The sequence below is a fragment of the Anopheles aquasalis genome, chromosome 3, assembly GCF_943734665.1.
Source record: "Anopheles aquasalis chromosome 3, idAnoAquaMG_Q_19, whole genome shotgun sequence".
Classification (NCBI taxonomy): domain Eukaryota; kingdom Metazoa; phylum Arthropoda; class Insecta; order Diptera; family Culicidae; genus Anopheles; species Anopheles aquasalis.
Genome location: NC_064878.1, coordinates 28,944,096 through 28,957,513, shown reverse-complemented (window position 1 = coordinate 28,957,513; position 13,418 = coordinate 28,944,096). Strand labels below are relative to the sequence as shown.

General features: G+C 48.8%; 1 protein-coding gene across 4 annotated transcripts in view; it reads left to right on the top strand.

Annotated features, from left to right (window-relative positions):
• The window catches only part of LOC126574490 (SH3 and multiple ankyrin repeat domains protein 1), an 80,842-nt gene that overhangs the window by 20,143 nt on the left and 47,281 nt on the right, over positions 1-13,418 (top strand). For all 4 annotated transcript variants that reach the window (XM_050234722.1, XM_050234721.1, XM_050234724.1 and 1 more), the window contains exon 3: positions 230-591. In XM_050234722.1, coding sequence (XP_050090679.1) covers positions 427-591 — 165 coding nt within the window. In that variant the 5' untranslated portion in view covers positions 230-426. The remainder of the gene's footprint in view (positions 1-229; positions 592-13,418) is intronic.

Genomic DNA, 13,418 nt, shown 5'->3' with positions numbered 1-13,418 from the left:
GTTGTGTGAAGTGCAGAGTAGCTGGGAGTCGTCGCTCTGCCTGTCCTGGAGTAGAAGTACTATTTTTATGAGATTAGTCCAGGGGGGCTCAGTGGATGACTTACATGGATTCCTTTACATGGTCAATTATTTCCTTTGCTCTACCTCTTAGCATGGCAATGGCCTCTGCTGTAATTGTTCTTCCTCCTGATCCAACTAATACCGTGTTATGTCTTTCATATCATTTCAGAACAACAGCACACAAAAGAAACACGAAAACAAACGTGTAACGTGCCCACAGGGACGACCGGAATGGCCATGTACTACAAACATGGGTAACTGAACGGCGTCGTGAGAGAGAGAGAGAGACTTTTTGTTCAACTGGTCATCGCTAGACCGACCGGCCAGAGACAGAATCCAGCAAAGATCCCGCAAACCAGGATACCGATGGATACGATGACGTTCGATGATGAGCCACCGCCTGAACCGCGGGACGGCTGGCTGCTGGTTCGCGTCTTCGTCCCTGAGCTCAATGTTCACAAGTGTCTCCAGTTCCCGTCGGATAAGGTCGTGTGGGACGTGAAGCAGCAATGTCTGGCATCGTTACCCAAGGTAAGGTTCCACTCACCGCACTTCGAGTTCGACATATCTACCTCCTTCCTAACACGCCCTGCTCGAATGATTATAAACCACATCACAACGCATGTCGCACGCCTAACACATCGCGAATGTACCAAAAGAACATTGCCCATCGTCTCGCCCACACGCGTTTTACAGCACTTCCTGCGTACAACTTACTCGACCTTGGGCACGGGGGAGCGTAGTTGATGCGAGTTCGTGCGTGTGTCAGTGGCGTTAGGTCGCCGCTTTCCGCAATCACACTTCTTATCGCGCTTATCAAGTTTTTGACAACCTTTTTCGGACATAGGAATGCCCCGGAGTAAAATGCCCTTCCGCGCTGGTATTAGCGTTGGTCATGTCCAGGTGCCGGTATCTTATCAGCAAAAATCCAAAGACACATCATAAATGCCTTAACAATCCATCACTCACTTCAATACCGGGAATTCGACGAGGCAGTTTCGGTGACGCTTATTGGCCTGGACGCGTGGTAACTGAAGATATGAGCACAAACTCCTTGATAGCGCGATATTGACTCGTCGGATTTGAGCGTTTGTAAAGAGTGATTTAGGCCGTAGTAAAGTTATTGAGGATCATAAAGAATGTTCTAGGATGTGAATATTGGATAATTGAATTGTTTTGACGCCGATTAGGTCCACTTTTTACAACTTATTTTGGAAACTGTGCCTTTTCCCTACATGAGGTCGGTATTTCGATAGCCTAAGGCTTCTTTAAATTCCGTTTTCTAGAGTGTATTCAATTATCTTTATTTTATTTTAAACAATGAATGCTACATCTAGGACACGCAAGCTCATTATCCTTTCAGTAGCATCCTTTACAGAGTACATGCGAAACAATCCCATTCGGAGTGCTGTTTCAATATTAATTCTGGTTTCCACGTAAATGCCGCCCCGACGGTCGGATCGTGGCGCGTTTTTTATACCAACAACCAAACCGGCTTTTAACGTTTTTCCATGATCAGCTGCGGAACTGCACTTTGACAAATTGCGGTTGAAGGGCTTCAACTTTTTTTTTCTCTCTCGTTCGTTCTCTTGGTCGCTCGGGCGGCATAACAAAGCCTCGTCCTCACGGACTCATGTCTTCGAACCGCACGCACAAGACAACATTGCTAGACGACGCCATCGAAGTACCTTAATGCCTAATGCCACCGGCGACTGCGTAGAGCGTCAGTGAATGAACAGCAACCATCCACTGAAAGTAGGTCTGATAGGCTGGCTGGCTGGTTGGCTGGTTGGTGTTTCTTGTACCAGCCATGCGCGGCAGAGCGCGATGCCTGGTCGGCGACAATGACCATGAAAGCGCGGCTCACGTATCAGACTAGATTAGAGGAGAGTAGAGGGACGGCAGGTACCTCTTGTTGGGTCGAACAGTTGTATTAACTAAATAGTAGAAATAATTCAAATAACCAAAGAAAGAGTTCATGCGTCTTTTGTGTACCGCGGAAGGGGCACCACAATGAGAGGGAAAGACGTGCTAACGAAGTCGCACATGTTCCTCCATCACTTATCGACTAGACCTCCGGACTGACACCGGAGCCGATGACGAAGAGAAGTTGGTGAAAAATATGTCCATGTGTATGTGCCTTTCTTCTCCACCAGATGACGAAGTGTCTTCCCATCTAATATGACAGCCTCGTGCTGCTTCCCTGCTGAGCGCAAAGAACTCTGTGCTGGGAAAGCTGGCTGGGGCTGGGAAAAGCGCATCGAACCCGTTAGCCACCGCCTGTCGTTATCTCGAGAGAGCCGTTCGAGACCCCAATCGACGGTGTAAAAGATGTATTTGATGTGTTATGCGGCATTGATTCGCCGCGTGTGGTGGAGATGGATGGATCTATTTCTTGGTTAGAGTGGCACGTTTTTCGCTTTTGTTTCGTTCCCTCCATTCGCTTCCCATTCCCATCGAAGCGCTATCGAAGAAGATGCGCCGCATCGTCGTCGGTGCATTGTCGCCGTCAAGAATTGCGGCCAACGCATGGCGGCGACCTAGCGAGCTAGGCGAGCTGCTTCCTCTTCGCAGCAGCGGCGACGGCGGCGCTCTCAGGTGGGCAACGGCTGCCAGCAATGCATCCGCATCTCGCATGCTTTCGCCTCAATGGGCCGGGCGAAGGGGAAGCGTAAAAGGAAGCGGAGAGAAGTCTTACAAATGTGTTGAACGCTTAGGAGGCGCTGGGGTGGTATTCGGTACAAACAGGAAAAGGGTCACCAAATGTAGAGCTCTCGTCGGTCGGTCGGTCGGTCGGTCGCTCCGGTGCTCCAGCACAATACATACACGTGGAATGGAGCGGCCATCAAGCCGTAGGAAAGCGAGCCAGACACAGGAACTCATCAGTCACAGAGGCAGAGGCATTTAAGTTATTTTTATTGTAACAACAATTAGGATATTTGTCGGTTTCTGGACGGAAGTGTGGCTGGTTTGGCTTCTAGGGAATGTAATGGAGGCCGGGACCGGGACCATTTCTCACACAGAGGCACGACACACACGATACTTTCTACCGGTAAGGATGAGCCAAAAAGCAAATTTGATTGGCTGCTTAAGACAGAAGGCATGTCGTCGCTGCTGTCGCTAAATGTCGCATCCATATAGAAGGCAAAAGCGCATAGCTTCATGGTAATGGAGTATTTCCTTGCCACCAAAACAGAAAACCGGTCCCATGATGATCCGTCAGAGCTGGTGGAATGGCGGGAAAAGTTGATGAAAGTGATTAGTTTAAACAGTAGGGATGGCTTACAGGCCGCGCATCATCATCACTATCATCACTGCATCGAGGTTAGTAGAAAGAGAGAGAGAGAGAGAGAGAGAGAGAGATGATGGGGAGCAAAAACCGGAACGGTTCAACATTAGTCGCGCGGGTGGATAGCTGGCTACCGCACTCCCCGTTGATGATGGTGGTCATGCTCGTAGAACACTGCCGCTTGCCACCCCTGTTTTTATGATTCCAGCTCGCTTCGTGCAACTCGCTGCGGATAGGTTTTATCACGAGTTTTCGCGTGCAACCGCGTGTATGGTTAAGGTCTTTGTGTGCTCCAGTTTCACGCGGCGCCCTTTCTCCTATCCGAGCCAGATTGATGGCTTGTTTCAGTTGAGGCCCGCGCGTCAGTATGCTTTTCACCTACTTACGAAATGGGCGGCGGGTGAGGATCTAGAACTGGAGCTTTGAGCTTTTTATCGCGGATTAGATATTGGAAATCGTTACTAATCCTTCAGGTTGAGTTGGTTCGTTTGCTTTAGACGGCCACGATATGCCTTTTCTTTTCTTTTGGTAATGTTCAGACAGAAAGGTGGGCTGAACAATATAGCAACGTGAATAAACTGAGGGATTTGGATCGATTGGTGGCTAGGTAATGTCAATAGGATGTGTTCAATGAGAAAGGTCATCGAAGAAGAAGAGAATGTTTGTAGAGATACATAATAAATATAGATAGAACGGCTTCTGTGAACTTGGATACGTCATGAGAATGACGGACGACAACCCAGTCCAGTCTTTAAAATCTGTTTAGGTCCTGTAGATGACCTTTAGTCCTGACCTAGAGGACTGAGCTAAGGATTCAACACTTGATTCCAAAAGAATTGAACCAAAGAAATGAAGGACAACGGCGCTCAGCTCGGTCTTCAGGATTATTAACAGCTGTATTTGTGAGCTACCAACAACAGTAACGCTACAAGGCAGAATACTATGATTACCTTCTAAAGAACTATCCTACATCACATCTCCGGTATCCTGTTAGTATTTCCGTCCTTTAAATCACGCTCCCTGAAGTGAAGACGGGAAACCATCGTGGATCATGGAAGCGACCATGTAAGGCCACGTTTGAGTCACATTAGAAGCAGGTCCAGCAGGGTCCAAGCCTCCAAAGACGATTTGTAAATGAGTAACAACTAGAGAGTGGGTCGCGCGCGGTGCGTCGTGTTGATAGCATATTTCGGCTCAAAACCACTTCACTGACCGATCGACCGACCGACCAGTTGGCCGCAGGCGCGTACGTAGCTCGTGCGGTGGCCGCCACCTTCAGTTATCCTGTCTCCCTTTCTCTCCCATTGATCAGATCGTTGGTAGGTTTGTTGGAACGTAAAAACGTAATCGATGGAAGAGAGGAGGCCCTCTTTAGAGGCCGTCATTGCCGTCATCGGTGATTGTGTGGTACTGGTGGTGGTGTGGTGGTGCCTCTCTCTCTCTATGTGGCCAAAACCGGCTTGGAATGCAGCCCTGCTGGATGGAGAAGTCCTCTCATTCACCTCCCCACAACATCATCTTATACGTCGTCGTCGTCGTCGTCGTCGTCGTGCGTCGATACGCGGATTCCCGCGAAACGCCAGAGGTGAGAGCGAGATGGTGGCGACGGTGGTTGTGGTTAGCGTGGGGGCTACCACGGAGGCCTAGGGCGCTCCTGCTGTACAGTGTCAGGCCTTTATGGCGTCGTCCAAGTCCGAGCGGTGTGGACTTCGTCCCCACACATCGCCTCCGCCGCCGCCCCATCGGACACGGCCCCGCTTCATTCCATTCCGCGCGCGACGGAGCTTTAAGAGAGCGCTGAAGGAGGAGGACTCTGTGTGTTGGTTCGATGGAAGCGCCTTTTTAAAACCGGTTTTTGGCCCCGTCCAGTCCAACGTGGGGCCGTCGCGCGTTTTTTGCCGCTGTTGCCGCTGCTGCTGCTGCTTTCTTCCCCTTTTTCGTTTTTAAAGTTTCAGCTCCAAGCCGTTCTCCAGTTCGCCCAGCAGAGCCAGCGCGTCGAATCTCGACGATCCGCCTATCCGCCCTGGTCTCTGTGTCCGTGTCGCGGATCTCGCGGATCTCGTGGACGTGAAATGCGGAAAAGAGAAATGGGTTAAGCAGTGGCGTGGCCAGGCGCGGCGTGGCGTGGCGGTGAAGTTGGTGGGACGCTTGCGCGGAGTGGAGCGGCTGGGAGACCTTGCCTCCGCGATCGTCCCCGTCCTCCCCAAGTGTGCACTTTCTGGGAGTGACGCACAGGAACGACGAAGAGGCACGCGAGTGGTCTGAACGGGAGTGCGCAAGGTGGCAGTCAAGGGACTTCGGAATTCGGGAACCGCGGGGCATACGCGGCCTGGCGACGAAGAAACGGCCCCGGCAGCCAGCCAGCCAGCCAGCCAGCAACGCGCGACCGATCGTTTGAAAGGTTTTGATGTGAATGTGTTTGTGGGAGCAGAACCAAAACCAGCGCCCTCACACCAGGAGAAGGAAGGAAGAAAGAGCCACGTAGGCAATGGGGCAGCAAATAATTGTTGAAACGGGCGCGAAAGCGGTCATGGGCGGATAGGCACTGGGCTGGGCACGGTGTGTCCGTCCGGATATGATTGAAATTGATTCTGGACTTCCACTTCCAGATCATTCGCCGGTACTGAGATCATGACGATCCTTTTGATGTGCTTCTCATCTGTAATTCATTGAATGAACGATGGAAGGAGGTGGTGAGGGTGGGAGAGGAGGAAGGACTGGAATCACTTACCTTGTCACCCTTTGTTTTGATGATGTTCATCCGTCTACAGACCCCTTTTCGGCCTTTGCAGCAATCGAAGAGTTGGTCCAGGTCAGCTAAAGATTGGTTCCGATGAAGGAGAACCGAGGATCACTTGGCGGATAAAATCGGGGGCGCCACCTCCCGTGCAGTCCATAGTGCAGTACTCGCACACAAAAAAAAAAAGATCGAACGAAACAATCATCCTCCAGCGAGTCCTGATCGAGACGATCGATCAGATGGACTCTCGACCCCCCCGGGGGGTCGTCGCATTCTTCCTCGATACCGATCAATCGATTAACAAGAAAGAGGTGGTTGCCTTTCTTTCTGGCAGATGCACTTTGGACTAATCAGTAACCCAAAGAGCGCGACTCGCGCGACCACTCCACGGGTCCTGGACCTAAGACTGGACGTGATTCTGACGATGGGCCCGGAGCAGCGGCGGAGTAGGACGATGGAACACCGTTTAGTGGCTCTCTGCTGCACCAGTTCGGTTCATGGGACCCGTGGCCGTTGGGCGTTGGTCACGGTTTGGATTGAATATTGTTCCCTCCTCCTGCCTTCTATCCGGTCCGTCAGGTCGGTCCAAAGTGTCGGAAATTTAGCGCAAAAAGAAACGGCTAACGGAAATCTAAGAGGAGGAACTGGACGAGCAAAGCTACCTTCTGGCTCGTACAAATTGGCCATCCGAAGGGGGCAACAAGGGGTAATGCTCGATGTAATTGGCAGATTACACCGGGGCCGGGACCACTCGGCCAATAAATCGCGCTACGACTTCGTCCTGCCAATGATGTGGCAGATAAGATTTATTGCGGCGCATTTTTGTCTTTCCTCTGCTCTGGGGCGTAGAGGAAGAAGGGGTCGTCTGTGGAATTTGGGTTGGGTTGGGGGTGGAACTAGACCATCCATGGCACGTGTTGAATTCCTTAGATAGTAGTTTGCCTTATCAGAGCAGTGACGTCAGGGGGTGATCGGTCGGGCACAAAACAGTAAGCCCCTTACCTCTAGGTAGTAACTCCAGGTCCAGTACTAATGAGCAAATATGTAGATGCAGATGATAATTCATACAGACAGTGCGCACAGATTGCACGCTTGCTTGCTGACCCATTTTCGTGCAGCGCAGCGCTCTGGAACGTCCCGAAAGACACAGACTAAAGCGCAGCGCCGGCATCTCGTGCTCCGCTGGTAACGGTTCGGTTTAAAATTTTGCCAATACGGAGCAGGAAGGTTGGTTGGGTGGGGGTGGCAAACCGTTTTCACCTGGTAAGAGCCACTAGAGCACCACTATCGAAGCCTTCCCGTTCCACCGGTCGACCGGTGGCCAACCAACCACCAATCTTGCGGCTCTAACCGTTGGATGAGTAAAACCGAGAACCGCCCAACCTTCAATCCCTATCGGGTGCCACCCCCACCACCCCATTCCTCTCGCCACGCCTTGACCTTTCGATGCGAAAAATGTTTTTCAAAAACCGCAACGCAACTAAAAATAGCGGGTTTTGTTCCGTGCGTGAATGTGTGCCTGAGAGCGTGATCCGCATCGGACCTGTTGTTGTTGTTGTTGTTGTTATTTGTTGCAGTTCCTCCCCTCCCCTATCGTGTGCGCCACCGTGTGTGCCAGCACCGGTTCAGCACCGTGCGCCGCCGTATCGGTAATCGCCGGCAAACGGAACGGAAAGCGTCGAAAAATTAGACTTTTCAATGTGAAATTGCATAATCCCTTACTTCCCATCGGATTGGCCGAAGGGTGGGCGCGACGATGGTGGTGGTGGTGGTGGTGGTGGTGGTTGCGGCGGTGTTTTGTGTGCGCCCGCCCCATTTCGAATGGTGGACCGTATCGGAGATTTCCGTTTCTCAGCAGCTCGATAGAGAGGACCATTCGACCATTTTTCGGGGGATCGACCAGCGAGAGGATTTACTGTTCGTTCGTTGTGTGACGTGTTTTGAGTTGCATTTTATAGTGACTAGTAAATACGGACTGTCCCATAAAAAATGCAAATATCTTCTATTGAATTTCAAAATCATTTTTTGTATTCTATTTCGATGGAAACACATTTATCTCGCTGTATAGTGTAAAATACAACAACATATAAAAAATAGTATTTTGAAAGAATTGGTCTAAAAAGGTTTATAATAAAAGACAAAAGAACGCTGGTCGTCGTCGATTTTTATTAAATCTAAGGCAGCGTTTTTAAACCATTGTACGCTACTGCTTCAAACATTATAATTCCAGTGAGATGCTTGGAAAGGAACATAAACTTTGGGCTCTTTGGGATATCCTTCGTCTTGAGTGGTGCTATAAACCCATCCGTGCCAAAATTTAATGCTGAAACATTGGGAAAATGTTGCTCATCAAAAAACTCAAAAACAAATTTATCTAGCAGCAGACGATGCCTCCAAATTATCTTTGACTTTTTTTCCTTATATGGAAAATCTTGAGAATTGCTCCTCTATTCCCTGGTTTTCAATTTACATATTCTTTAACTGATCTTAGTAGCAAACTCGTGACAATTGCATTTACGTACGATTTACAATTACATCGCTTTTTGCCATACTAGATTTGAAAAAAGATGCCAAAAAAAAAAATAGTTCATTTTTCCTTTCATGCTTCAAAACATATCATTACTATTGACTTTGACGCTATCATATTGTTAATTTAATTCCAATGATTTGACTATTTATCATCAAAGTAAGAATGTGCCCGGTTTTGATTGACAACGCAGCAGCGCGTCCATCATCGTCCTTTTCAATGTGATGCAAAGGAATGTTTAATTAACTATTTGTGTCATTTGTTAGCTCTGCATTCTGTTTTTCTTTTTTATATTTACGTTCCTTGGTGTGATTATTGCATGACTCAACGGCATAGGTTGAATGAGATGCATTTCAAAAGCGTTTGTTTACCGATATTGTGATCACCCTGCTGGAATGTGTTTGGAATGCGCGTACATGTCAATTTCAACATTTTTTTACCGCTTCTTTCTTTGATTTATTTTGATTTTCCCTCCCTTTCGTCAATGTCAACGTGGCGCTGTGAACACGGATTAAACGCGAACATCGGATGACACCTGGAATATAATGACACTTATGCTTTGCCTCCCGCCCAACATGCACTTGCTTTTGACATACCTGGAACCCAAAACACACGCGATGGTGATCCGGTGGATCTTATGCAACACTAAACAAACGGCACAATAGGTTGCCTATTGGTTTTGGGTAAGAAAGAAAAGAAAAAAAAACACACTCTTCAATGACTTGAAAGCATGTTGTTCAGCATGTCGCGCATATCTCCGAGATACACCCTTACCCCTCTTCAATCGATGCATGACACTAAGGTGGCGTAAGTGCCGTTAAACAAGCAAAAGCACAGACACACCAAACGGTTTTGCGGCTATCGATTTTATCTTTGATTTGTAAAACACCGACAACCGAGGCGATAACCTTCATCTCGCGTGAACGCGTGCTCCAATCCATGCGCTTGTCAACGGGGGCTTCACGCTTGGTCCACTCCACTGCCACGATCGGTGCGCGTCTAATGTGTGTATAATGCCTCTGCACCGCATATGATCCGCATAGCGATACGCGGTGAATCTGGTAACCTTTTAACCAAAGTTCACATCACAGCTGGACCGAATGAGCATCACCGTACCAACATCATTAGCCGCATGATCATGCCGCCGGGTCTGCATGAAAGATGGCGACAGATGACCTTCCGGCGAACGATCTCTGCTGGCCTACCAAACCACAGCTACCTTGGCCGTAGCAGCGAATGGCGCTGCTGAATGAAAGTGAGACGCGCAAAGTGATGAACGAACATTCCACCAAAAAATATGCTGACATCCCCTCCGAATTCACCGTTTGATCAAAGATGATATTAGGAAACGGAAGCCATAAAACGAATCTCCAAATTGTGCCACCGCACTTTCCTTGTGCCTCTCGCGGTTTGGTCGCGCTTTGCGGTGATGGCTGCGGATTTCAATTAAATCGTTTTGAGCGAGCCTCAGCGCCCCGCTGTTTTATGCGTGCAATATGGCCAACATCGTTTCCATCATATTTATGTGCTCGATTTGAGATCGGTGAACCACTTAAGCTGTGAGCGTTGTGTTTGAGCGCACGGATGAAGCGCATTGTTGTGCTCCGCGATGTGACAACCAGCGACAGTGTACAAGGTGACATTGATTTTATGAAACGTAAATGCCACAAACCTGTCGTCCACCCCTCGAATGGAATCAATTGGCCAACCTCCACTAGTAACTGGGCGTAACTAAATGATAAAAGGCTCTTTTTCCCCCTTTATGATCACAATCACGCCAAACTGTTTAGTCGATACATTTCGCTTACTTTTGCTGCTGCTGCTGTGGGGTGTTGTGAGGGTGCTGCACATCCCCCTTCCCCCGTATAGGATTGAACCCCAACTGTGACCTTCGCCTGTTTACTGTGACAAACAACAAAAGCGCTGTCAGGCAGATATACCGACGTAGTGAGAGAAAGAGAGAGAGAGAGGGATTTGAACATAAAAACCCCTTCGTTCGCCCTAGCGACTACTGTTGTGTTGTGGTCGTTTAAAAACGTTTGAAGGTTGATCCGAAAAACGTCCAAACTTCCTGCTGCGGCTGCTGCTTGTGGTAAGGGCCATCGAGGATACTCCGAAAAGCGAATGGACCAGAAATGCGTCGTTGTGCTTGTGTGCACTAGTATGCGCGCAAACCAGTGGTTCCAATGGTGTTCACGGCAGTTAACCAAAGGCACTTCACCCGGACGCGGGAGGCGGATGCATTTAATCAGATTGGGACTAATGCGCGCAGGAAGATTGGAGGCAGTGGCAGCGGCGGCACCACCGGCCCCAGAGCGGACGGATACGCCTCGTCGGCTTGATTGACCTGGGAACAGCAGCCAGTTTTTTGCAGCCAGTGTTGCTGCTACTGCTCGCAACCCTGTGGCGCGCCCTTTACTGGCCATGCAACGTGCCTCACGTGGCAATCACCATATGTGCCCCCCATGCGCGTATGTGGTCTTCTTCCCTTTTTTTCTCTCTGCTGGAAGTTACTACCTCAGAAGGAGCGAGAGAGGAAGGTGGGAACATTTCGCGCGCGTCCGATATCGATCAAACGGTGATCACCAAACTATGATCGCGAGCGAGTAATGGCTGTTCGCCCGCGATCGATCGAGATTGTAACGACCAAAGGCTTCATTCTTTGCAACTTACTATGCACTCTCTCTCTCTCTCTTTCTCTCTCCATCTCTCTTTGTCTCTCTCTCAACTGTTAAAGTTGAACATCGGAATGACTGTCTACAAAGTATTCCAAGTATTCGCATTGGACAACCGCACGCGGACGACGATGATGGCGTCCCCGGCCAACTTCAGTCCTCGTGACCTCCTTGATCGCTGCTGGTCTATATATTTGCACACGGGATACGACGGACACCAGGGCAACACGGGAGGGGAACTACCATAACCACACCACTCCAATCGCGGCCCCCGGGAATAGGGAGTAGCTGTTTGGAGTTTGGTTTTGCTAAAGCAGCACGAGCGCTTGCCCAATGGACCGCCAGACTGGCTGGGAGTTTTATGGGGTAGCTCGGGAATGTTGCGCGCGTTTTATGATTTTGGAATATTAATTCCGTTTGATCGTTTTCCCGCTCCGTGCCCCGCTTTTCGGCCGAATAGCGAATACCGCCATCTGCGAAGGGTTGGTTTGGTTGTTTGTTTGTTTTGCGATTCCTTCCTGCATTGGCAAACTGGCGGGCGGGAGTTGTTCCCGACGACGACGACGACGACGTGTTCATGTATTTTCATGCCGCGACTTCGGCGACAAATGTCTCATTTCGAATGCAGCAACGCAGCAGGGCTCAGTGGGGAATTGCGTTTATAGTTTTGTAGCTTTATTTTGCGATGTCACAGAATGTGTAGGGTCGAAACTACAAACGCTATCGATGGAAACATATGTCTTCTCGATCGATAGATGATGTTCTTTCGCGGAATGGACGTCGCGATGAATAAATGTTAGCTAAATCGAACCAAAACAACACTTTTACCTCAGTTTTATATCATCTTGAAGCAGCATCCTAGTGTGCAAACTTAAAATAACAACACCTAGCAACAGTTTTCTTTTTTTTATTTGCAAGTCAACAGTATACCCCAGTACTAATGACTGGATGACTGGATTGTTCAGCAGCTGATGCGAAATTGCTTCACTCGGTCACGAGCCATACGTGCTGGCTGATGGGATGGGGATGGCATGAAGAGGTGCGCGGAGTGTTGAATGACACGAGAGATGATAATAATGCCGCGTGAGTGGTTTGTGTGGTATTTATTAGATCGATGGTGATTCACTTGCCACGTTTCCTGCTGAGCCCAGAAAGTGGCCAGCGGTTGCAGGCAGGCAGGCACGCGGCCGATAGGAGAGGAATGCAGCTTTTACCCTACGGCTCGTGCTGCATTTGATTAATACCTAGCGCAACACTGGTACTGCGCAGCAATCCTTCTAGAGTGTTTTTAAATCAACGTTCAGCTCGTTTGTGGTCGTTACGATGCCATATTGACTTCAAATCGATCGATGTTTCCAATACGCCACGCATTATACAAGGTTGTTCGTTATACACTTTGACGCACTGTTAATTGTCGCTTTTGTTCGAGATGTTCGTTTGATTAAAAAAAGTATTGCCCTAAAGAAAGGGAAATCCATCGTTTTAACGACGTTATTTCGATCGATTACACAAACAACATGTAAGATGATCGTCAGCCCTTGACGTCGGTCTTAAAGTAAAACTTTTCACTTTCATCCAGGTGGTTAGCTGATTAACTATCCTATTAAGTATGCATTCTTCGATCGATGCTAAATCGTTCAGTGAATTCACCAAGCAAAATATCGTTCCCTTTCGATCGTTCACAGTAGATGATGTGTTGCAGTGGATCTCGTGGACGATGATGATTTGTTTAGTTATATGCCATCCAAGAGCTGAATGCATTTCAGCAAAATTGTAAACGCGTTAATCATGCTCACATGCTGCCCGCACGTACGCATGTGTTTTCGTTGGAAAAACAAAAAGCTGTTGTTAAGCTGACAAGAGAGCATAACGAAGTGGAAAACGGAAAGGAAAGCATAGAATTTCGCTTTCCCTGTATTATAGCAACTCTTTGCCGCGCACGGCCACACACACTTGTCATAACGAGCAGAGAGCAAAAGTTTTTGCTTGGCAAATGAAGAAGAGAAACAGTTAGCGGCGCGGAACTCATGCATCCCTGTGAGTGCGCTTTTGAGGATGGTAATCTGAGCAAGATGATTGCATGTCAATCCATTCATCCTACTTTAGCTCATGCAGCTTATTATGCTA